Source organism: Eschrichtius robustus, chromosome 3 (genome assembly GCF_028021215.1).
Source record: "Eschrichtius robustus isolate mEscRob2 chromosome 3, mEscRob2.pri, whole genome shotgun sequence".
NCBI lineage: Eukaryota > Metazoa > Chordata > Mammalia > Artiodactyla > Eschrichtiidae > Eschrichtius > Eschrichtius robustus.
Genome location: NC_090826.1, coordinates 94,895,967 through 94,923,476, shown reverse-complemented (window position 1 = coordinate 94,923,476; position 27,510 = coordinate 94,895,967). Strand labels below are relative to the sequence as shown.

Sequence of the window (27,510 nt, the reverse complement as noted above, 5' to 3'; positions counted from 1 at the left end):
ACTTTTTTCCCCATCAGATTTCTGAGGCCATGTATATTTTACTAAAAGGGAAACTGTTGAAGATTGATTTCTATTTGCGAAAACAAAATGGTATAAGAAAATATTCGCAGGAATCGAATGGTATAATTTACTTTCAATATGTTATCTGTGTATCAGGATTTTACACAGTGGTGAAATTTAAAATGTGATCCATAGGATAAAAATATTTAAATATTAGTAACTTTAGAGATGTTCTGACCAGAAGGATAGTTTTTTACAAATAATTCTTAACCTGGAAGGTCAAAATAGTAAGAGCCCATTATGAAAATGGACATAGTAGAGATATATTCACATTAACCAGACCTCAGTTACAAATGAGGGTAACAGTATTTTTAATCACCCAGTATAAAAAGGCCCAGGAATACCATGGAATGTATACATCAAAGATTCAGGTGATTCATGAAAATTACATAGTACGAATTGTATTTGTTGTTTTTTGAATATTGGTGTGCCTTCTTTGGCTTTGCTCATTTTCTAATTGCAATCAGCAACTAGAAGTTTATTTTTTCTTTCTTTATTTGCGTAGAAAATGAAGTTTTTCTCTGTTGTAAAGCTCCATAGGAGAAAAGGGGAAAATGAGTATTTCCTATGACTTTTTCATAAATAAAAGGTTTTCCAGTTGGTAGACTTCTAAATCAGAGTCTAAAATTTGTGTTACACAATAAGAGTCTATATCAGGTGTATATTGTTTATTTTGCCTGTTTTCCCCATATATTGGGAAAGCAGTGTGCTATTTGGTTTTCCTAACATTTTCATTTTAATTTTCTATGATAGGATTAAACTGCCTTGATAACAAATACCAAAAAATTCCAATTCATATTTTTCCTGTTATCTCTTCCTTTAGAGGTACAGTGGCAGTAAAATGAATGAAAGAATTAAAGTGAAATGAATTATTTTCTACTTATCTGACATATACTATGATTCATTCTGTATAATATGGCCAATGGATAGTTCTAGGACTGTGCTACTTAGGGTTTTATAGAGCTGAGTCAGCTGAACTGAATTAATGATTGATTTCTTAAAGCTTCCCTTAAGTAAACTTAATCTATTTTTGCCTTTTTACATCCTAGGTGCCCAAACCAGTAGATTATTCTTGCCAACCCTGGTAAGTATTAAAAATGTTTATGTAGCTGAGTTGAAATACCATACCCTTAGCTCGAGGACACCTTAAATGTGGGAGTAGTAAACTACATTCAATTTCCATCTGTCCTGGCTAAAGGTGTTTTCAGATGCAACAAAACACCATAATGAATTTATATATTGCTGACCTTTCCATATCTTTATCAGAAGTGGTGCATGTGTGTGTACAAGCACATGTACTTGGCTGTAAATCCAAAGTTTATAACATCCACAGAGGGGAATGGGACATGGGCAAATATGTATATTGTATTTTAGAAGAGTAAATTTCATGAAGTTGAGAAAAAAGGTATGATTCCATTTGCTGAAACTAAAATTTAGCCCAGAAAGGAGAGTAGATCCTAAAAATACATTTTATAACACATAATATGGGAGGAGCAAGATGTGTCCAAGTCTAAAGTTTTAGGTCTCTGTGGAGCTCACATAACACTTGGAGGTTAGCGGTATCACTAACAGGAACAAAGAAGCAGTAGATAATGATTATTATTTTTTAGACATTATGAGTTTAAGGGGAAATGATATCCTCAACCGGAAAAACTATTTAGAATCTAAAATAGTTATAATCATCATATGATAATAACTAACATATTCTGGGTACTTAGTATGTACTTAGTATTTTACACATTTTGTTTTGTTTTTCCAACATCTGTATAAGGAAGGTTATTTTTATTATTTTTACAGATGAGGAAACAAAGGTTAAGGCCAACCAGCTAGTAAATGGTACAGCCAGGATTCCAAGTTATGCTGTCTGTACATTGGCACACCACCTGTTAAAGTACAAAACACGGGCATATTTACTTATTTATATTTGTTTCCTGAGTTTTGAGTTTGGCTCCTCTTAAAATGACTGCATCTATTTTTATTTTCTTGATATTGAAATATATGTATACAAACTAGATATCAGGATATATATATAAATGAGATATTCTGAGAGTATATAGTACTAGTTCAGTTTGCAGGTGTAGCTAACACCTGAGTTCTTTGATATTTAAAATTCTGATCATTTTCTGTTATATAGCCAAAGCATGAAAAATGCCAGGTTACTGTAGGAATATATTGTCCATAGTATGAGATCCTCTCCTCAGCAGTCTTGCTCTCCCCTCCCCAGCAATTTCTGCCTTCTGTGGTCATTGTCTGCTTTCTCTGACATCCCTCCCTGGGCTTCAGCACTGAGCTTGCTGGAGAAATTGTAGCAGGTCTGTAATGGAACTGGAAATCTTTGCTACATGTTTACCTGGTTTAAGACAAATTTGAGATCTTAGTTTTCGTGGAATTAAAGACTGTAATCCTGACAAATTAAGTTTGGAGAATAGAGGTGATAGCATGGATAATCAAACTGGAAAACATCAAGAACTGGTGAAATCATGAGAGTGTGATGATAGTTTCCTTCTCTTTTCTTTTACTATTTTTCATGTAAGTAGGCATAATAGTTACAAGAGTAATGATTTTAGAGAAATACTAAAGCCACAAACTAGATGGATTTTTTTTTTTTAATTGGAGTATAATTGCTTTACGATGTTGTGTTAGTTTCTGGTGTTCAACAAAGTGAATCAGCTATATGCATACATATATCCCCTCCCTCTTGGACCTTCCTCCCACCTCCCCCAATCCCACCCATCTAGGTCATCACAGAGCACCAAGCTGAGCTCCCCGAGCTATACCACAGGTTCCCACTAGCTATCTATTTTACACGTGGTAGTGTACTTATGTCAAACCTAATCGCCCAATTCATCCCACCCTCCCCTTCCCCCTGTGTCCACACGTCTGTTCTCTACATCTGCGACGGATTTTATGAAATAAACCAGTCAGGTACCTGGGAACCAGTCAGGGCACAGGAGATTTGTTTTTGAACCCTTTGTTTTAAAATGTACCCTTGCCAATATGTAAAATTCTATTGAATATATGACCAGTTAGAAAAGTATTGTTCCTAATGATAAAAAAACAAAACAAAACAAGATGTTCAGATGAGGGAAGACCCTTGAAAACAGTAAGAAATAAAGATATAATAGAATTTCATAATTACTTTTTCTTCTTTTCTGAGCAACTTGGACAATTTATTCACACTAAGCAGGCAGTTTCATGTGAAATGCCTTCTGCTAAGGAACAAAATGATCAACTATATCAGAAAATGAAATCTTCAATGTTAGAAATACTAAACTGTTTAGAGAAAAGTTACACTGTGGTTCTCAAGTCATTAAGAAAGTGAATAACACCAACTGTATGGTGTATTTATTATTTGCACATTTTAAAACAAGTTGTTCCCATAAGGTAAACTTTATCTCTTTTATAGGCCATGAAATAAAACAGAATTCAAGATGATTATCTTCAACAGTCTCTGTTTTGGGGTGTCATGAAGGCAGGGATGAGGCATGGGGCTTAAATCTGGGGAAGTGTCTGAAAATACTTATGAAGAAAAGGATACAGATGCCAAGGAACCTACCTCATCCTCCAAGTAGTCAGGCAACTTACCTTTCCCTACCTTAGCAGGAGACATAAGTTAGAAGGTATATTACATGGAAAAATTGAGGCATATGGGGCCTAGACTTGGAAAGAGCAGGACCAGCAGAGATTGGGAGAGCAGTCATACTGAAGCCAGATGGGTCAAATTAAGGAAAGTCAATATACAGACTGATGATGATCCCCAGTTCCTTTGTGTAGCTCAATTTCAGTACTGTGACAGCTGTGTCTCACACACATGGACTACTCTCTTCTTGCATCCAGATAGGAATTTGGAAGATTTTTCTCTAAAGAAACAGAATAGACTCAAAATAAAAAATCTAAAATCCAGCCCCATCATAAGGTTCTTGCCAAACGATCAGGTTCCCACCCAATGAGCCTCCCTTGCTTCCCCCACACAGAGCTTCCAGTCAGTTCTTGGATGCCTTCCTCTTAAATATGAGCAGACAACAAGGAGCAACCAGGCATTTAAGAAAAGCCTTGAAGTAAAGAACAAATAAATGGGAAAAAGAAACTTGGAAGAATTACAGACATTAGAATGGGCAGAAGAAAGAAGCCTTTAATTTATATTCTTAGAATTAAGAGATGACAATGTATCCATAGAAGTGAGCTGGATGTTTTATAAAAGCAACAATCAGATAATAAGAAAGAGCTGTTCTAGTTAAGTATTGAGTACAGAAACTGGAAAATAAAGTTGAGTAAATCCTTCAGAAAATCAAAGAGAGATAATATGAGAGAAAAGATAGAGTAGACAAGTGACCTGAGAAGTCCAGCCTTCACTTAATAGAACTCCAGAAAGGGAAACTGAGAACAACAATTATCAAAAAAAAAAAACAAAAAAAAATTTTTTTTAGAACTGAAGGGTATATGGCTCCAAATCAAAGATGCTACCAAGGGCCAAGGACAATACTGAACCTTTTAGTACAGCACATAACCGAAAGGCATATTAACATGAAAGTTTGCTACATAGAGAAAACAAAGCAACTGAGAGTTTCCAGGGAGAAAAAAAATCAGATTATATACAAAGACTTGGAAATCAGGATGGCATTGAATTGGAAGTTAGAACAGTAGAGCGATGCCTTAAAATTTGAGAAGTAAATAATTTCTCACCTATAATTCTATATCCAGCCAAACTGTGAATTAAGGATTATTAAGTAAAATAAAAACATGTTCATAGATGTGAGGCCTTCTGAGTATTACATCCCATGTATTCATTTATAGGAATCTGAAGGATGAGCTAGTAAACCAAAAAAGAGGGAGATACAGAACATAGGAAATGGGAGCAAAGGGATGTCCAGGACTACAGTAATTCAGCAGGCTTAGAGAGCAAGCAGTAGTGATTAGACCAAGAGGGTGGAGAGCTTGCTTGAGAAAGATGAATGTCTCCATCGAAAAAATTATTAGGTACAGTACATGGTGTTGAAAAGGTATCACTGAGGGGTTTATAATCCTCTTGGAGAATTTGGAAAACATCTGTGGTAGAGACAAAGAAGCTCGAGCAAACCAAAAACTTGAGGACTTGTTTTTTGATGTCAGATGTTCTTCGAATGTGACAACATGACACAACTGGGTAAGATGATGGCTTAGCTTTGGAGAGGTTACACAAAGAATGAGGTGCAGCACTATGACGGCATGAGCATAAGTGGAGAAACAGTGATTTTCCATCCTGACATCTAAAATTGATAAAGACTCAGAAGGAGAAGAGAGAGAGAAAGGGCCTGAGAAAACAATATTTGAAGAGATTATAGCTGAAAACTTCCCTAACGTGAGAAAGGAAACACTCAATCAAATCCAGGAAGCACAGAGAGTCCCATACAAGATAAACCCAAGGAGGAATATGCCAAGACACAAATTAATCAAACTGACAAAAATTAAAGACAAAGAGAAAATATTAAAAGCAACAAATAACATACAAGGGAACCCTGATATGGTTATCAGCTGATTTTTAAGCAGAAACTCTGCAGGCCAGAAGGGAGTGGCACAATACATTTAACATGATGCAAGGGAAAAACCTACAACCAAGAGTACTCTACCCAGCAAGGCTCCCATTCAGGTTTGATGGAGAAATCAAAAGTTTTACAGACAAGCAAAAGCTAAGAGAATTCAGCACCAGCAGACCAGCTTTGCAAAAAATGCCAAAATAACTTCTCTCTACAGAAAAGGCCACAACTAAAATCAAGAAAACTATGAATGGGAAAGCTCACCAGTAAAGGCAAACATAAAGTAAAAGTAGGAAGTCATCCATGCACAAATATGATATCAGAACCAGCAATAATGAGAAGGGGAGAGTACAAATGCAGGATATTGGAAATGCATTTAAAATTAAGAGATCAACAACTTAAAACAATCTTGTATATATATAGACTGCTACATCAAAACCTCATGGGAGATATATAATGGGAGGAGACAAGATGGCAGGGTAGAAGGACACATGCTCACCCCTTCTTATGGAAACACCAGGATCACAGCTAACGACTGAACAACCACCAACAAAAAAGCACTGGAACCTACCAAAAAAGATATTCTACATCCAAAGACAAAGAAGAAGCCACAACAAGACAGTAGGAGGGGCACAATCGCAGTAAAATCAAATCCATACACACCAGGTGGCCAACTCACAAACTGGAAAACAATTATACCACAGAAGTTCTCCCACAGGAGTGAAGGTTGAGCCCCACATTAGGCTCCCCAGCTTGGAGGTGTGGCAACAGGAGAGGGAGCCCCCAGAGAATCTTGTCTTTGAAGGCCAGCAGGATTTGATCACAGCAATTCCACAGGACTGGGGGAAACAGAAACCCCACTCTTGGTGAGTGCACACAGGGTCTCATGTGCACCAGGACCCAGGGAAAAAAGTGGTAACCTCATAAGAGACTGGGCCAGACTTACCTGCTAGTATTAGAGGGTCTCCTGTGGAGGCAGGGGTGGCTGTGGCTCACTGCAGGGACAAGGACACTGGTAGTGGCAGGTTTGACAAACTCATTGGCATGAGCCCTCTTGAAGGCCACCATTGTCTCACCAAGACCTGGCCCCACCCAACAATCTGTAGGCTCCAGTGCTGGGATACCTCAGGCCAAACAACCAACAGGGCAGGAACACAGCCCCATCCATTAGCAGACAAGCTGCTTAACGTCTTCCTGAATAAACAGCTGCCCAATAAACACACCTCCTGACATGGCCCTGCCCACCAAAGGGAGAAGACCCAGCTCCACCCACCAGTGGGCAGGTACCAGTCCCTCCCACCAGGAAGCCTGCACAAGCCTCTTAGACAGCCTCATCCACCAGAGGGCAGACAGCAGAAGAACTACAACCCTGCAGCCTGCAGAACAGAAACCACAATCACAGAAAGTTAGACAAAATGAGACAGCAGAGGAATATGTCCCAGATGAAGGAGATAAAACCCCAGAAGAACTAAGTAAAGTGGAGATAGACAATCCACCTGAAAAAGAATTCAGAGTAATGATAGTAAAGATGATCCAAGAGCTTGGAAAAAGAATGGAGGCACAGATTGAGAAGATACAAGAAATGCTTAACAAAGACCTAGAAGAACTAAAGAACAAACAGATGAACAATACAATAACTGAAATGAAAAAATAAACTAGAAGGAATCAGTAGCAAAATAACTGAGGCAGAAGAATGGATAAGTGACCTGGAAGACAGAATGGTGGAAATCACTGCCATGGAACAGGATAAAGAAAAAAACAATGAAAATAAATGAGGACAGTCTAAGAGACCTTAGGGACAACATTAAATACACCAACATTCACACTATAGGGTTCCCAGAAGGAGAGAAGAGAAAGGATCTGAGAAAATATTTCAAGAGATAATAGCTGAAAACTTCCTTAACATGGGAAAGGAAACAGTCACCCAAGTCCAGGAAGCACAAAGAGTCCCAGGAAGGATAAACCCAAGGAGAAACACACCAAGCCACATAGTAATCAAATTGACGAAAATTAAAGATAAAGAAAAACAATATTAAAAGCAACTAGGGGGCTTCCCTGGTGGCGCAGTTGTTGAGAGTCTGCCTGCCAATGCAGGGGACACGGTTCAAGCCCTGGTCTGGGAAGATCCCACATGCCGCGGAGCAACTAGGCCCGTGAGCCACAACTGCTGAGCCTGCGCGTCTGGAGCCTGTGCTCCGCAACAAGAGAGGCCACGATAGTGAGAGGCCCGCGCACCGCGATGAAGAGTGGCCCCCGCTTGCCGCAACTAGAGAAAGCCCTCGCACAGAAACGAAGACCCAACACAGCCAAAAATAAAAAATAAATAAATTAAAAAAAAAAATAACAAGGTCCCACCCAAGATCTACTGGATCAGAATCTGCATTTAAAAAAAAAAAAAAAAAGCAACTAGGGAAGAGCAACAAATAACATACAAGGGAACAAGGGAACTCCCATATGGTTATCAGCTGATTTTTCAGCAGAAACTCTGCAGGCCAGAAGGGAGTTTCATGATATATTTAAAGTGATGAAAGGGAAGAACCTACAACCAAGAATATTCTACCCAGCAAGCCTTTCATTCAGATTTGATAGAGAAATCAAAAGTTTTACATACAAGCAAAAGCCAAGAGAACTCAGCACTACCAGACCAGCTTTGCAACAAATGCCAAAGGAACTTCTCTAGGCAGAAGAGGCCACAACTAGAATCAAGAAAATTACAAATGTAAAATCTCATCAGTAAAGGCAAACATACAGTAAAGGTAGGAAATCATTTCCACACAAATATGATATCAAAACCAGCAATTGTGAGTGGAGGAGAGCACAAATGCAGGATACTGAAAATGCATTTGAAATTAAAAGACCAACAACTTAAAACAATCTTGTGTATATATAGACTGCTATATCAAAACTTCACGGTAGCTGCAAGCCGAAAATCTACAATAGATACACACACAAAAAAGAAAAAGGAATCCAAACACAACACTAAATTTAGTCATCAAATCACAAGAGAACAAAAGAGGAAGGGAAGAAAAAACACCAACAAAAACAAATCCAAAACAATTACCAAAATGGCAATAAAAACATACATATTGATAATTATCTTAAACATAAACAGATTAAATGCAACAATCAAAAGACACAGACTAGCTGAATGGATACAAAAACAAGACCCATATATATGGTGTCTACAAGAAACCCACTTCTGATCTAGGGACACATACAGGCTGAAGTGAGAAGATGGAAAAAGATATTCCATGCAAATGAAAATAAAAAGAAAGCTGCAGTAGCAGTGCTACAGATCTAGGGACACATACTGACTGAAAGTAAGGGTATGTAAAACAATCTATTCCACGCGAATGGAAATCAAAAGAAAGCTGGAGTAACAATGCTCATGTCAGACAAAACAGACTTTAAAATAAAGACTATTACAAGAAACAGAGAAGGGCACTACATAATGATCAAGGGATCAATCCAAGAAGAAGATATAACAATTGTAAATATACATGCACCCAACATAGGAGCACCTCAATATATGAAGCAAATGCTAATGGCCATAAAAGGAGAAACTGACAATAACACAATAATAGTGGGGGACTTTAACACCCCACTTTCATCAATGGACAGGTCATCCAGACAGAAAATCAATAAGGAAACACAAGCATTAAATGACATATTAGACCAGGTGGACTTAATTGATATTTATAGAGCATTCCATCCAAAAGCAGCAGAATACACATTCTTCTCAAGTACACATGGAACATTCTCCAGGATTGATCACCTGCTGGGCCACAAAGAGAGCCTCAGTAAATTTAAGAAAATTGAAATCACATCAAGCATCTTTTCCAACCACAACGCTATGAGATTAGAAATCAACTACAAGGAAAAAAACTGTAAAAAAAACACACACACCTGGAAGCTAAACAATATGCTACTAAACAACCAATGGATCACTGAAGAAATCAAAGAGGAAATCAAACAATACCTAGAGACAGATGAAAGTGAAAGCACGATGATCCAAAACCTATGGGACACAGCAAAAGCAGTTCTAAAAGGGAAGTTTATAGCAATACAGTCTTACCTCAGGAAACAAGAAAAATCAAAGAGAAAGAAGAACAAACAAAACCCAAAGTTAGTAGATTGAAAGAAATCATAAAGATCAGAGCAGAAATAAATGAAATAGAGATGAAGAAAATAGAAAAGATCAATGAAACTGTAAGCTGGTTCTTTGAAAAGATAAACAAAATTGACAAAACTTTAGCCAGACTCATCAAGAAAAAGAGGGAGAGGGCTCAAATCAATACAATTAGAAATGAAAAAGAAGTTACAACTGACACCACAGAAATACAAAGGATCATAAGAGAGTACTACAAGCAACTATATGCCAATAACATGGACAACCTAGAAGAAATGGGCAAATTCTCAGAAAGGTACAATCTCCCAAGACTGAACCAGGAAGAAATAGAAAATATGAACAGACCAATCACAAGTACTGAAATTGAAACTGATTAAAAAACTCCCAGCAAACAAAAGTCCAGAACCAGATTGCTGCACAGGCAAATTCTATCAAACATTTAGAGACGAGTTAACACCTATACCTCTCACACTCTTCCAAAAAGTCACAGAGGATGGAACACTCCCAAATGCATTCTATGAGGCCAGCATCACCCCAATACCAAAATCAGACAAAGATACCACAAAAAAAGAAAATTACAGGCCAATATCACTGATAAACATAGACACAAAAATCCTCAACAAAATACTAGCAATCTGAAACCAGCAATATATTAAATGCGATCATACACTGTAATCAAGTGAGATTTATCCCAGGGATGCAAGGAATTTTCAGTATCCGCAAATCAATCAGTGTGATGCCACATCAACAAATTGAAGAATAAAAAGCATATGAGCATCTCAATAGATGCAGGAAAAGCTTTTGACAAAATTCAACACCCATTTATGATAAAAGCTCTCCAGAAAGTGGGACCTAAATAGACATTTCTTCAAAGAAGAGATAACGATGGCCAAGAGGTACATGAAAAGATGCTCAACATCACTAATTATCAGAGAAATGCAAATCAAAACTACAATGATATATCACCTCACACCAGTCATTATGGCCATCATCGAAAAGTCTACAAACAATAAATGCTGGAGAGGGTGTGGAGAAAAGGTAACCCTCCTACACTGTTGGTGGGAATGTAAATTGGTACAGGCACTATAGAGAACAGTATGGAGGTTCCTTAAAAAACTAAAAATAGAGCTACCATATGATCCAACAATCCCACTCCTGGGCATAGATCCGGAGAAAAACATGGTTTGAAAAAAAGTTTCAGGATACAAAGTTAATACACAGAAATCTCTTGCATTTCTATATACTAACAATGAAAGATCAGAAAGAGAAATTAAAGAAACAATCCCATTTACCATCACATGAAAAAGAATAAAATACCCAGGAATAAACCTACCTAAGGAGGCAAAAGAGCTGTACTTCAAAAACTATGATGCTGATGAAAAAAATCGTAGATGACACAAACAGATGGAAACATATACCATGTTCTTGGATGGGAAGAATCAATATTGTCAAAATGACTATACTACCCAAGGCAATCTGCAGATTCAATGCAATCCCTATCAAATTACCAATGGCATTTTTCACAGAATTAGAACAAAAAATTTTACAATTTGTGTGGGAACACAAAAGGCCCCAAATAGCTAAAGCAATCCTGAGAAAGAAAAATGGAGCTGGAGGAATCAGACTCCCTGACTTCAGACTATACTACAAATCTACAGTCATCAAAACAGTATGGTACTGGCACATAAACAGAAATATAGATCAACAGAACAGGATTGAAAGCCCAGAAATAAACCCACAGACCTATGGTCAATTAATCTATGACAAAGGAGGAATTTCCCTGGCAGTCCAGTGGGTAGGACTCCACGCTTTCACTGCAAGGGGCACAGGTTTGATCCCTGGTCGGGGAACTAAGATCCCACATGCTGCACAGCGCAACCAAAAATTTTAGGAAAAAAAAATTTTTTTAATCGATGACAAAGAGGGAAGAACGTACAATGGAGAAGAGACAGTCTCTTCAGTAAGTGATGCTGGGAAAACTGGACAGCTACATGTAAAAGAATGAAATTAGAACATTTTCTAACACTATACACAAAAATAAACTCAAAATGGATCAATGACCTAAATGTAAGGCCAGACATTATAAAACTCTTAGAGGAAAACATAGGTAGAACACTCTGACATAAATCTCAGCAATATCTTTTTGGATTCACCTCCTAGAGTAATGAAAATAAAAGCGAAAATAAACAAATGGGACCTAATTAAACTTAAAAGCTTCTGCACAGGAAAGGAAACCATTAAAAAAAATCAAAAAGACAACCCACAGAATGGGAGAAAATATTTGCAAACAAAGTGACCGACAAGGGATTAATCTCCATAATATGCAAACAGCTCAAGCAGCTCTATGTCAAAAAAACAAAAAAAAAAATCCCAATCGAAAAATGGGCAGAAGACCTAAATAAACATTTCTCCAAAGAAGACATACAGTTGGCCAAAAGGCGTATGAAAAGATGCTCAACATCACTAATTATCAGAGAAGTGCTAATCGAAACTCCAATGAAGTATCACTTCACACTGGTCAGAATGGCATCATCAAAAAGTCCACAAACAATAAATGCTGGAGAGGGTGTGGAGAAATGGGAACCCTCCTACACTATTGGTGGAATGTAAATTGGCACTACCTCTGTGGAAAACAGTATGGAGGTTCCTTAAAAAACTAAAAATAGAACTACCATATGATCCAGCAATCCCATTCCTGGGCACATATCCGGAGAAAACATGGTTCGAAAGGATACATGCTTCCCTAATGTTCATTGCAGCACAATCTACAATAGCCAAGCCATGGAAGCAACCTAAATGTCTAGGGACAGAGGAATGGGTAAAGAAGATGTGGTACATACAGACAATGGAAAATATTACTCAGCCAAAAGAAAAATGAAATAATGCCATTTGCAGCAACATGCATGGACCTAGAGATTGTCATACTAAGTGAAGTAAGTCAGATAAAGACCAATATCATATGATATCACTTATATGTGGAATCTAATTTTAAAAAATGATACAAATGAACTTATTTGCAAAACAGAAACGGACTTTCGGATATTGAAAACTAACTTATGGTTACCAAAGGGGAAACGTTGGGGGAAGGATAAATCAGGAACTTGGGATGAACATCCACACACTACTAAGATAGATAACCAACAAGGACATACTGTATAGGACAGGGAACTCTACCCCATATTCTGTGATAACCTATAGGAGAAAAGAATCCCAAAAGAATGAATATATGTATATGTTTAACTGAATCATTTTGCTTGTACACCTAAAACTAACACAATATTGTGAATCAACTATACTCCAATAAAATTAAAATTAAAAATAAAATAAAATTGATAAATTGTAGTTTAATCATGTTATTTAGAAATATTCAAGTAGATATTAAAAATAACAAGGAAAAATAGGTGAAATACTTGAAATGGGACTTGGGGTAGGATCTGATAAGATGGGGTAGTGCTGCTTTTTCATTATAGTTTTATAGTATGACTTGACTTTTAAAAACTATGTTCATGTGTTACTCTGATAAAAATGCTTATGCTATATGCTAATTGCCGTAAATGCCGTGAAGGAAATTAGGGATACTGTAATGAGAATAATGGAGTGGAGAGTGCCAGATACAGGACAGTGTTCTTTAGCTGGGATGGTCAGAAAAGACTCTCTAAACCTGAAGGAGGAGAAGGAATGTGGGTTGACAGAGGGTGAGAGATTTCCAACACAGGAATATAGTCTATGCAAAACTCTAAGAATTCTTGAACCTGAAAGAAGCCTGGAGACTAGTAAAGAAGGGGTTTGTTAGAGATAAGATTGAGGAGGAAGATGTGAGTCAGATTATACTAGGTAGTAATGAGTCAGTGGTTATCCTAACTTTAACCCAAGGTACCATCTACATAAAATGCCCTCAGCTTTTCTTCTGTACTTGGTGGAAACCTCACATGTCCTCCTCCCTTTGCAAACTTGTCAAATGCCTACCATGTGTATTTTAAATATTGGATTGGCCAAAAAGTTCGTTCGGTTTTAAATAAAAATAAAACATTTTTCATTTTCACAAAGAATTTTATTGAACGTATTCACTAACCGAACAAACGTTTTGGCCAACCCAATATTTAGCATAGATTAAATGTGGGTATTTACACTGGGTTACATGAGTCTACATGTGAATCAGAAAATTTTCTAGAATATTGATTTGAAAGATAGCTGATCTCAACATAAAAGTTTTTCCTTTAACTTTTATTACCCATAATCTCTGATATATTTTGTCAATAAATGCTAAACCTGTATTTGATGCAAAGGGTCATTAAAGAATATTTTAACATTGAATTTGGGCCTTTTATTGTTATCGTTATGGGATGTGGGTATGCTTAAGACCAGTATAGTTTAGGAAGAATTGAATTCTGGTTTTGAAAATATCCACCTTTTAAAAATTGTATTCATTACTACCAGTTTCTTAAGAAAATTGGTTATCAAAATTGTGGACTACAAGAATTAATCTTATATCCAAAAAATAATTATTTAACAATAATTTAAATTGTTCCTGAATCTTCTTACAACAATACTCAAAGGAAATTTTGTTTCATACTGTTTTACCTAGCAAAGGTGAAATTTTGGAGGAGTGCGTGTATGTGTGTATATGTGTATGTATATCTGTGTGTGTCTTATGCAGGGCAACCCTTCCCTACAAGTCTTTTTCTTTCTTGTCCCTAAATTCCCCACAACTCTCTCTCTAACCCGATACCTATTAATTCTTTTCTTTGTCCCATTTATTTATTTGATAAATATTTAGTGTATGTTAGGCAATATTCACTTCACTGTTGTAATCTTTGTAGAGCATTTGTGTTTGGACGTATCTAAAGGACTTTTTTCTGCATTATTTTTTTGAAGTACTATAATTAGTACAGAAGTAAAAACAGTTCAGATCTGCCACTAAGTTAAAATCCTAACAGATACATATTTTTAGCCTCTGTTCTCTTCCAGGTACATTACCCAAATTTTCTGCATCCTTGTTTCTTACAGGTATGCTGGAGCAATGGAAAGATTGCAGGCAGAGACTGAACTTATTAACAGGGTAAATAGTACTTACCTTGTGAGGCACAGGACCAAAGAGTCAGGAGAATATGCAATTAGCATTAAGTAAGTGGGACAAGTACTTTTGCAGAAATAGCTTTCCTGTTTTCATAATTGCATAGATCATCTGACATATATAACACTGAAGCTGAAAACCAAGGTTCTAATTGCAGCAGAAATAATGTATCATCTCTCCAGACAGTTCATTAATACTTGAAAAGATCTGTTAGAAAAAATGGTATTAAGTGTTATATAGCCTGCTAATTGGCATACTAGACTTCTTTCATAACATTGTACTTGATGTGTGTATGTTTCTAGTAAATCCTAAGAATTATAAATTACTAGATTTTGTTTTGTTTTTCCATATTCCCAGATTGATCTTACAAATAAATTGGGCATAGTGATTGATCAAATGTAACCCAACCCCACCATCTCACTTCAAATATTGGTTGTATCTTCAACCAATCTAGTGAATATATTTTGTTAATTAGCTGTCACCAGTGTATTGGCATAGGTATATATTTTGTCTTCAGAATTAATTCCTATAATGTTATTGGGGCATGCCCTCTGGTAATTATTGATTTCTACTGATTAAAAACACATTTATATTCATAAGTTATCCATTGCCCACAGGTACAATAACGAAGCAAAGCACATCAAGATTTTAACAAGAGATGGCTTTTTTCACATTGCAGAAAATAGAAAGTTTAAAAGCTTAATGGTAAGCATTGATTAGTTCTTTTCAATCTGTGGTCCTTATTTTTCTCTTATTAGAAAGGTCAGTTTAATTCTAGTTTCTTGGAATTTTTGCTCACTGAAACATTGTTCAAAGAGAATCATACCATAATTTTGCAGCAGAATCCTGAAAATTTTAATTGTAAGAATTCTAGTTAAGTTTTATATTGCCCTAGACATATTTTTCATTGTAAACTAAGTTTACAAGTTTTAGATAATATTTCGGAGTCCACACTAGAAGATTCTTAGAGCCATAGATAGACACATTCAAAACAATCAACTTTCAGTTACTTGTGTTTTACCTTGTTTGAATGACACAGCAAAGTTTTAACATGCTTCTCTTCTTTCCTCTGCCTCTATCTCTTCATTCAGGCAGAGGAAAATATTTTAAGTTATAACATTAAAAAGTTGTAATTGGTAAAATACCGCGCACATTTAGGTTCATTCATGCAAAATATACTGTCAAATGGAAAACATTTTTGTATTTTCTGCTATTTTAGGTGATCTGCACTACTGTTCTCCTTCATTACCTTGGACAATTAAACATTAACAAGGTGGCATTTTTACCACATGACAGTGATATTTCGTAGGAATTTTACATTTAAATTGAACAGTATGTTGTTACCGAGTTGTTTCAAATAAATAAAGATTATTAATTCTGATGATTTTTAAAAGTGAAACTTAGCACATAAGAATAGTATGTATATGTCATATCAACAATACATATATCAATATGTCATTACATGTGCATTGCTGACAGTAAAGAAGAAAGTTCTTATTTCATGAAAAATGATCTCAAGTCTGTTTCTCAAGTTTGCAAGAGTTTCTTGAGATAATGAAGAATTTGGAGATAGGACATAAGATGCATTTGTAGCACTCTGCTAAGTACTTTGAGTAACATTGGGAAGGACCACTCATTGACTGAACCATCAGTCAAATGATACACACTGCATCGTTCCAGAAAACATCTCAAAGCACTTTGCAGATGTTAACATTAAAGTTAAAACTGAGTGTAAGAGAGCCTTACAAAATAAGCCAGCTTGAAAGCCTTATCTAAAAATTTAGAACTGCTTCAAGACAGGAATCAGCGTTTTAAAGAAACTGAAGCATCTTGAGTTGAAAGAAAAGTAAGAAAACCTCTCTGGACGTAAATATCACATTCCCAATTCAAAAGCTAAGGATGGGTAGCAAGACTGTGTCCTGGAAAATGTAAACCCTGTCAAACTGGCAACCAAGATCTAGGCATCCTCCCTGCTGGCAGTGAGTTACGTTCTGCTGGAACAAGCAGGCTGTGCACAGAGAAAACTGGACCTGAGGAGGTTCTTCCTTAAAGGAAAACCTAGCAGGGAGGTGGCAAGTGGATGCACAAATAATGAGTAACAGCCCCAGCTGAGACATGATAAAAGCGTGAACAGGGAGTCTCCACATCGCTGCAAGACACACCAGCTTGACTCTCACCTGAAGAAATTAGGGTGGTTGGTAATGAGGCTGCTCTGTGGTATTATAGTTAATATGAGACTTTAAAAAAAAAAAAATGCTGTAGGGCCAAAGCTGACTACCAGCCTTGATGACTTTGAAAGCAACAAAAGGGACTTCCATCACAGGAGATAAGCGAAGAGGATGAAAGGAATAGTCACTGGAAAGGGCCAATCAATTCAGCTCTTTGTCGCCTGGATTCAGCTCAAGAAAGTTCCTCATCCTCTCAGGTTAGATGTGAAAAGCCAGTAAATACTGCATGACCTGGATTAGTGGACATAGATCCTCAAGTTCCTATCTGCATGTAAAGCTGTTATTATAGTATAAGCAATAAAGACCCAGAATCCAAATAATTTGGACCAGAGAGCAGTAAAAGTTTCTGCAATGATGTTCTGGAAAGGGAATTAAAAGTAGTTGTCACAGAGCTAAAATATGCTCCCCTTATATGGTATGTGTAAAACATCAGAAATGCCACTGCAAGAGACACATGCATGTTTTTTCCTCCATATCTGGGGATCTTTTGTAAGGAAGTACATAGTGCAGAGGGTTAAAGGGAGGGGATTAAGAATTAACTGCAAAACTACAATGAAAAAAAAAAAAAAACTTCGGCAAAAGGATATGATTGTGAAAAGACAGACAAGGAGCTGAAAAATCTCAGCCTTAGATGAACACTTCTGTCAGATCTTACAAAATCACTGTAAACATTGCTGAAGAGACCGTTGAAGTTGTCTGGACCTACCTCCTCCTCTTTGTTTCTGTTCATTTGTTGAACACATTTACATTGAGTCCTCACTATGTGAAGTTACTGTGTTTTTGCAGAATTCAAAAAGGACTCAACTGTTCAAAAAAGCTTTCAAATTAGTAAATCTCTCTGTACGGAGAACCTCACAATAGTGCTGTCCTTTGACCCTCCACTGGGAAATGCCACATGGATACCTGATCAGAAGGGATGGCTCCTATCTCAGTAACTAGCCCCTCTGGAAGAAGAGGGTTGATAGGCACCTTGGGAACGTAGGGGCTTCTCTGAACCTGCATCATGCAACCTCAAGGAGGTTACATTTCATCGTGTTTGTGTCAGATAACACAGTTCCCATTATAAGTACATAACAGTCTATGCATTGAGTTGTTTTTTTAGTTCAGTATCTTCCCATCATGGCTGGTAAAGTTATATTCATCTACCTAATGACACTCATTAGGGCCTGGAGTTAAATTTAATTTGGAAAGGATGTAAAATGAAAACGAAATCCAGAATTTGTTTTAAATTAGCCAGTTTCTCGAAAAGAAGATTGGCCTCAGGTGGTTATGACCTAACCTTTTCCCTCTGGTTTCAATGGCTTGGTTAATCAAAATCTTTGTTTTTCTTAGTCATTAAATCCAAATTCTAAATGAATTTCTGTATCCAGATTACAAGGCATTAATTTTGTTCTAATTTTCATGTATGCCAGACAATCCATGTCCAAATGCTGTTTATAAATCATCTCCACTGCCTGTTTCCTTGGTAATTGGAATGACTGGCTGTCACTCATTATTTTTCAGAGAGGCTTGAATTGTTGACACCGCTGTGTCAGTATGAGATAAGGAAAGCTTAGCAATTTCTTTTGTTTAGAGTCTCCTTATTTACTTGTAGTACTTGAAGGTCAATGATTGCTAAAGCAGAGGTGGATTAGACTAAAATACTGAAAGGCGTAAGTTGGAAGAGATCCACCATGGCACTATTTAATTCTACCCAGTTGGAAACATGTAGGAAGATTTACCCTCATAAGACTGTAAAAATGGAACTAAAATATCTTCCATGCTTAGTGAAGTGACAAAAAAGTGTTTTACAGTTTACCAAGCCACATGACCCTAGGCCTTGGAAAAGTCATTTTTTTCTTCCATAAAATTTGGAGGTGGGTAGGTATTAAATGATGACCAAGTTCCTTTTCAGTATGATAATTCTGTAGTTTCTAGCCAACTTCACATAAACCTTAATTCATACTAATTCATGATATCATGCGTAAAATTCATATTATAACAAAATTACATTGAAGTTCAAAGTTATTGGCTTATAATTACTCTCAGGTTTATTTTCACATTTATGCTAAAGAAAAGAACACGTTTCATTCAGTTTAAACGAGAAGACTAAGAGAACTGTTTATATATATATATATATATATATATATATATATATATATATATATATAGTGTAGCTGATGCAAATGATAATAAAGTGTACCGTTCTTCCAGAGACCTTACAAAATTTTGCATTTAAAGAAATTAAATGATAATATTGGTCTCTAAGTAGAATTTAATTCCAGACCTTGCCTTTGCAAACCATGCTAAAATCACCATAATATAAATGCCATATTCTGATCAGTGAAGTCATTTTGAAGATATAATCTTCTGATATTTTAACTTTTTTTTTTTTTTTTAAGTTGGTCAGGTTCCACATTCCTTTGCTTCATCAAGGGCACCCATAATCTGGGCCCAAGCAAGGAAGAAAGGATGGGAGAAAAAAAATTTTTTAAGTGTAAAACCATAGCATCTTGGGTCTAAGAGAACAAATTCCTGGTATACCATAGATACTTAGAAAATGCTCCTTCCCTTTGCTTGACTTTTTTGCATATTTACATTTGCCAGGTACTATTTGCTAATAATATGATGTAGTTGAGAGCACAAACTTTGGAGCCAGACACCAGTTATACAACCTTGCCCAAAGCTGATTAATCTCACTGAGCCTTGAGCATCAGGGGGAAAAGGCCCATCTCTTGTTTCTTGTTTGAAGATTGTAAGAAACTATATAAAAGGCCTGGCACATGGGACCATGGTAACTCTCATGATTATTCACACGTACCAGGCACTTTATACATTCTTTGGGCTCTTTTTAGTTTATGAACGTGGTCTTTGTTATGTTTGTGCCTGTTCCCAGCCTGACTGCTCTACTTAAAATAATCCTTCCCTCCTTCCTGGCTTTTGAAATTTTACCTGTTCTTCAATTTAAGCCAAGCTACCTCCATCATGAGCTCTTCCCTCATCCTCCCCACTGGACTCAGAAAAGGAGGCTCTCTTTCTTGCCTTTGAACTCCCATAATCCTTCACTTTCCTTCAAGGGTGAGGACACCTAGGAACCTTATCTTCAAAATCTCTGTGACCCCTGGAACTCCCCGCACGATGCATTCCACGACTCATCCAAGTTTGGTCAAAAATAATAAATAAATCACTTATGATCCTCTTTCTCTTCTTTCGGGTGATTTTTGGCCCGATTGATTTGTTTGGGGAACTTTGAACATACCCATTGAATGGAGATACTGAATCGATGACAGTGTGGTTTTTTAAAGAAATGAGTTGCTTTTATACTGTTTGTTTTAAACAATAGTGCTGTAGTAGAAGCACTGAATAATTCAGTTAAAAGTGATTATGCTTTTATTTTCATTTCAGGTTTTTCTAAGAAATGTCTATAGTATTCATCTAACGATAGTATGCATTTTTCCATTATGAATTAATCATTTTCCAGTTTCTGTTTAAAGTAGAGGGATTCAGCTTTGTGCAGAACCTATGAAACCAACATCTCGAAAGAAATTTCCTGAAATTTTAGTATGAAAGATGGTGGGTGGTTATTATATTAGGCTTGGATGCATTGGGGGCAAATTAGGTATAAGAGAAAATTGGAAAGAACTGCATTATTGACTTCTAGTAAGTACCAGATGACAGCTATGAGAAGGGCACTAACACTTCCTCATAAGCCAGAAACAATGTCAAGTAAGTAGCATTTGTGGTTTCACAACTTTGGTTTACCATGGAAAAGTACATTTAGGATTGAGTTTGTTTTTCTGCTTGCGTTGAAAGAAAATGCAGGAAGCTAGAAATTGCTATATATTCATAAAACAGCTGTTGCCTTTCTAAACAAAAACAAAGGGAAGTATTTCATAAATAAGAACAATAATTACTGCTCTGAAATTGAGGTTTGGTATGGTTTCTCTTTACTTACTACAACTGACTGAAGACTAACAGCATGTAGAGCAGCAATGGGGGTAACTCACATTATAAATGGCCTGGGTAGCAAGGACAATTACCAGTTAGGTGTCATGCTCATCCAGGCAGCAGGGAGAGATGATCGTTTACTCACACTAACACAGGCTTATGGAAAATTTAGCATTAAATTGATCATCCCTCTATTGTATATAATTAATGTGTCAAGGAGTTCATGTGTTTGGTTCTTTTTTTCCTAAAGGAACTTGTGGAGTACTACAAGCATCACTCTCTTAAAGAAGGGTTCAGAACCTTGGATACAACTCTGCAGTTTCCATACAAGGAGCCAGAACATTCAACTGGACAGAGGGGTAATAGAGCAGGCAACAGCTGTGAGTATTGTAATTTAGAATACAATTTGCTGTCACTTAAGGATCGAAGGCATGATAACATTAAAACATCTTCATTCCAGATTTTGAAATAGAACCAATTAATATGCTGATGCATTTAACAAGGAATTTTTTTCTGGAGCAAAGCAGAGTCAGATGGACCAACAGGTTTATGAACATGCCTAGATTTAGTTCTTCATGCCAAATTAAAAATCATGTGTGTGTTAAATCCATCAGAAATATAGGGTATGTTAATATGTAAGTTTTGTACTTTTCACTGACTTTTATATTAGCCAGACTCTTTTTAACTGATACATGTTTATGGTCATAATCCTGTTTGCTTAACAGTATTTAAGCAAGGCTGGTGCACAGTTCTCCCATCTAACCTTGTACTGCAAGTCCTCTTATAGATTCTATTTCAATGATTACTTTCGGAACTTTGAAATAGCTCAAAGCATGTTTCTTCTGATGCCAATAGTTAGAAGTAAACATTAGCCACTTCCTTTCAGAATGAGCACTGTGCCACAGATAATCACAAAAGATTAGCACACAAACCGAAAGCATGTTATAGTTTGAGTGTGAGTTCAAGTCAAAAACTTTTTTCTCGCCACCATTTAATGTCATATACTCTTCCTGTTAATAGATATAGCATGTAAAGAGAACACTATGATGAAAAAATGCTATGAATAAAGTGTGATTTCACCCCCTTATTCTAATTTCATAAACCTTTTTTAGAGGAGAAAGGAATACAATTTTATTACCCTCAGAAGGTTTAGCCTAAGCAAATAGGAATATCTAGAGGTATTTGAAAAAAAAAGAATTTGCATCATGTGATGTAACTTTTTTTCCCTAAAAACAGAAACTGAAAGGGAAGCAACGCTCAGGGCACTAACACCACCAGTAAAATTTCATAACATTTCCATAAAGTAAATATACAAGTACTTTGTCACATCAACTGACATTTTTTTTTTCAATTTGAATAACTTAATAGCTGTTCTCTTCACAAGGATCAGTGATAAATGAACAAGATTGTGCAATGAAAGTAGTCAGAACACACTTTTTGTTGAAACTGTAAACACATTAAAATTTATCTTTCTGTGTTTTTAGCCCACTGTTACCCAGTTATCTTAGACGCTCATATAGGCCGTAAGTTTTGCTCATTCAAAAATGGAACTTCCCCTTAAGAAACAAGTTTTTCTACAAATTTCTTAAAAGCCTCCCAGGGTTATGACATTTTTCCCTACACGAAAAGTATAATTTTCAATTCTTTTACTTTGCCTTCCCAGCAGCAGGAGATAAAGTTGCCCAGGAGGTCAGTTACACTAAAAATCCTGTCTGAGTTGTTCGCTTAGTTTTAGGAAGTCCGGGTGAGAGGGACCGGCAGTCAGGGAGAGACGGTATCCTGGTCAGTGGAAGGTTCTTAACCCTCTATTTCACTGTGTGGTGACTCTCAGGCACTCCTGTGCTTGGCACATGTGGGTGCTCAGAGAATATTGGTCAACTACGAATGAAGTGGCCTAGTTTAAATTTTTTTCTAGTGTTTGACCAAGTATTCAGCGCTCAAACTTGTTTAGCCACTAGGGATGGCGTTACAGGCTCTTTTTCTTTTTCAAAGCATGGCCAGTAACATGATTTTGAACATCCATGCAAGCTACATGCAGTTATTCGTTCCTTCAGCATATAATAATTACCTAACGCAGAAAAGGCGCTGTTCTAGGTACTGGGATTCAGCAGAGTCTCTATCCTTATGGAGCTTATATTTTAATGAGGCAGCTCTGGCAAGTCTGGGTTAGGAGTTTGATATTTTTATATAGGATGATCAGGGAAGATCTCACTCCTAAAGTGACCAGAAAGAAGTGAGGGCTTGTGCTGGTATGTCAGTCAGCAATAATTTCTTGATGGTCTACACTCCAAGATTATTCAGCAGGATTATAATCTTAGATCAAGTGTATATTATCCCAGTGTTTTATTTACTTGTTGCTGACTTTCGTATGAAATGAGAACACTATGATGATTTTGAGGATTGAATGAGGTGCTATACATTAAAGCATTTAGCAGAGTGCTGGTAACATGGTAAACACGCCATAAAAGTCAGCTGCTGCTGATTCTACCGCTTCTACCACAGCTGCTGCTTTCCTACTACTACTAGTTACTCCTCTAACACAGCGAACATTTTCCTGTATTTCTAATTGAATTACTAGTTTTAACTCATAGCAATTTACATCTTTGCTTTTATGATTTTTTAAAATATCCCTTGCTTATTTTATACCAAGTCCTGATTAAAGGTTAACCCTTAATTAAAACACTGCTTCAATTTTTACGCACGTGTCTCTCAGGAAGTGGTAAAGAGGAAACTCTACATATCCTGTATGGAAAGATTGTGTGGGATGTCTTTAGAGTCCTTACCTCTGGTTCATAGCTTTGGGTGTGCTGCTAAATACCATCTCAGAATAACTTTTATGAAGAAGTAGTACCTTGGGATACAGGACAGGGCATGGCATCTTCATTGCTTCTAAGTAATGGGGGAAGCAGAGCAGGCAAGCCAAAGCCTAGGACCACGCTGTGTTCTGGGTGGAGGCTGAGATTAGAGTTCCAACTCCTGAAACCTGCGATTTATTATTATTTTTCTCTTACATGCCATATCGTCACCTTGGAAAAGAAAGTCCCAGGGCATCGTAGAAGAGGCTGCTTGCTTCTGTATTAGTCTAGGTTTAGGATGTTCTTGGGCGAATTAAAAACTCTTCTCAAGTTTGTAAAATATGGAAAGATTATGACAGGCCTACCTCATGCAATTGCAAAATAACATATATAAAGACACAAATTAGAATTAAACAGATATCCAGAGTATTGGGCAAGGAGCATGTAGCATTTGTAGGTGAGGAGCGCATTGTAAGCAAGGCTCTTTCCTAGGGCTCCGCAATGACTTGAGTGTTTCCAAGAGAGATGAAGAGAGGAAGGAAGAGAACAAAGCACTCAGGCACAGCAGAGAGCCGCTGTGCTTCCCTAGAAACTGCAGTGGCTCCGTGGACGACGTTCTGCCCTGTTCTGTGGATCTGTGTAAGAATCCCATTACTTTCCAAAAACGGTCGCAGAAAACGTGCCTTAGACTGCTGCGGGTGTACCCCTAGGGCTGGTGTATTTGAAGGGCACTGAACTGACTTTTGCCTTTCTTGCTCTACAGTGAGCGCTTAATTATTTTCAGGTCTGCTACTGAGTAGCTGTCTGACCCCAGGCAAGTCACTTAGCCTGTTCGGGCCTCAGCTTTCTCATCTGATGAATAAGGAATGAGATTAGATATTTTATTATGTTCTTTTAAAAATAGCATCCTAGGTTTCTTTCTTTGTATGCATGAGAGAAGGAGGTAAGGTAGAATGGTAACAGACCGTTACACTTGGAAAAGTTGCACAATTAGCTGTTTCATTACCTATTAATAGACCTTAAGCATTTTCCCAAGTAAATGGAGAATTAGTTGGACCACAGAGGTGGCTAATGTTTAAAAAAAATGTTGGTTATCACTATATTTACATGATCTCAAAGTGTCTTCTCACAAGACCTTATTACTAAAGAGGGAAAATAGAAACACCTAAAAGTGATCAAAGTTAACATCACCAGTAATGGGACAACTGGATATCACGCACCTCCTAATGTGATGCTCTGAGAAGGATGTAACACCACTTTTGTGGTATTCCTGCCCCCCAGGGTGCACAATTTGAATCTAATCATGAGGAAATATCAGAGAGACCCAAACTCAATGACATCCTATAAAATAATTGGCCTATGCTCTTCAAAAATGTCAATGTCATGAAAGACTGCAAAATTGTTTCAGATTGAAGAGAAAGAGACCAAAGAAACATGACAGCTACATGCAACATGGGATCCTAGGTTGAATCCTGGACCAGAAATTTTTTTTTTTTTTTTTTTTTTTTTGCTATAAAGGACACATGGAACAGTTAACACATTTTGAATAAGTTTCTAGATTAAATAATTTTTGTTTCTGATAATTGTACTGTGATCATATAAGAGAAGAAAATGCCTTTGTTTTTAGGAAGGACACACTGAAATATTTAGAGGTAAAGGGCATTGTCTGCAACATATTCTAAAATAGTTCAGGAAAATAGAGATGATAAACACGGTAAAATATTAACACTTGAGGAGTTTGAGTGAAAAAAATATAAGAATTCTTTGTACTATTCTTGCTACTTTTAAGTCTGAATTATTTCAGAAGTAAAAGTTTTAAAATTTCAAGATGATCCGTTTACCTGAGAACTAACAGAATTGGGAGAAAATGGCAGCATTCTCCTCTTTCACCTGTTCCAGGAGCAGGGGGAGCTTGGTGCACTGATTTTAGGGTGTGCAGAGTACGGAGTAGGTCGTATTAGAACCATCTCTTCCTTACCTGTGACCTCACTGTGTTTACTTACTCATTCCTTCATTGCTTTATTCAACAGTTATTTATTCAACACCTACTATGTGCCAGGTCCTGTTCTGGATGCTAAATATAACAGTGAATAAGATGGATAGGAACAAACATAAAACAAATAACTTCATAAATAATCACAAATTTTGATAAGTCTTATGAAGCAGAAGCAAAGTGAAAGTGTCCAACAAGAGGGCCTATTTAACCTGTAGGGTCAGGGAAGGACATTTTGAAGAAGTGGCGTCTAGACGAAACTTAAAGGATCTATGTGGACTGGCAGGGTGTGGGTTAGTGGTGGTAGGGAAACATCACAGTGAAGAAGCAGCCTGTGTGAAGGACATTTAACAGGAAATAACTTCACACGTTTAAGGAATTAGAAGGGGGTCGAAACGTTTAAAGCATAGTGAGTGGATTCTAATATATACATTGGGAATGTATTGAAGCTTTATAAGCAGAAATGATATGAACTGATTTACATTGTTTTGAAAGATCACTGCCTTCTCTGTGAGAGTGGCTTGAAGGGAGGCATGGACCAAAGAGATGAGTGAGGAAACTACTGCAGATGTCCAAGGGAGGGATGATGGAGGTTTGGACAAAAGCTGAATAGAGACAGTGGAGCAGGACAGTGGGCAGATTTTGGTATAATCTGGAAGTCAAATTGATTGGATAAAGGAATTGAGGTAGAAGTGGTACATGTATGATACACAATTATTTGCCTTGGATGACTGGCAAACGGTGAAACCATTGGACTGATCAAGAAACAAAAGAGACATAACATGTATAGAGGAGAAGGTAATACATTCAGTTGTGCACAGACTTTTCAGTGCCTGTGCACACTCAGTGGTTCAGTAGGCATTTGACACTAAGAAGAGTGGTTGGGGTTGAAGACAGAGTTTTATGAATCGCTCACAGTTTGTTTCATAGTTTACATAAAATATAGCATTATTTTTATACAGTTTTAATGATTTCTTCTGGTATATTGCTCCCTGAAGCCTTAGGAACCAGGCTCCTGAGCTTCCCATTCTCACACTGCACTTTGCACAGTGCCTTTCATGAAACACGTGTTCAGAAAGGGCTAAATGAGTGAAGTCAGAGCCTAAGGTCTGTGGGAGACATAGCAGGTATTAAAGCACTATGTGTAGTTGTTATTTGAAAAAGCATGGAGAGATGGGTGGGCTTGAAAACAAAATATAGAACAGCATGATCCTTTTGAGGTGGTGACAAATATTATAGCAATTCTTCAGAAATTGACAAAGGCTTCCTGGGTCTTTGGGACTGTGCGAATGACGTTGCAGGAAAAAGTAAAAGCCGGAGCCAGGGCCCAGGCTGCTTTTCCCTACTGTGGTCTCGTTCCTTTCACGCAGGTAGTCCCTTTATTCTATTAGCCATCTGACAAGGTGCTTAAGCTTCATTTTAGCCAGTGTTTTAGAAACTTGGAGAATTTGTATCGTTCATATTTATCTAACTCACTGCAACATTATATAACTTGCTTATTCCTGATAATTCTTGAAACATCTGATAATGCCTTAACCATTATTTATTAGTTTTATCACAGTGTAATAGTGGATATTATTTATTATCTCCTTCATACACACTCCTCAAACATCCACTTATTTTTTACCTTGTTGCCCTTGTAATTCAACATATCTATATTCATCTACTCTTATTCTGATCTCCTAATTTTATCCTCAGTCTTTTGTCATCTTTTTCCTTGGTCATTTGGCATTTGGGTTTGATTTAATCTAATTTTATTCTGGCAATTTAAATATCTGTTTTAATCTCACT

The 27,510-nt window shown here is 36.9% G+C and overlaps 1 protein-coding gene across 1 annotated transcript in view; it reads left to right on the top strand.

The window, feature by feature from the left end:
- Positions 1-27,510, top strand: part of VAV3 (vav guanine nucleotide exchange factor 3) — a 386,424-nt gene that overhangs the window by 342,968 nt on the left and 15,946 nt on the right. Inside the window, exons 22-25 of the mRNA XM_068540417.1 lie at positions 1,110-1,144; positions 14,710-14,826; positions 15,394-15,481; positions 21,182-21,311. Coding sequence (XP_068396518.1) covers positions 1,110-1,144; positions 14,710-14,826; positions 15,394-15,481; positions 21,182-21,311 — 370 coding nt within the window. The remainder of the gene's footprint in view (positions 1-1,109; positions 1,145-14,709; positions 14,827-15,393; positions 15,482-21,181; positions 21,312-27,510) is intronic.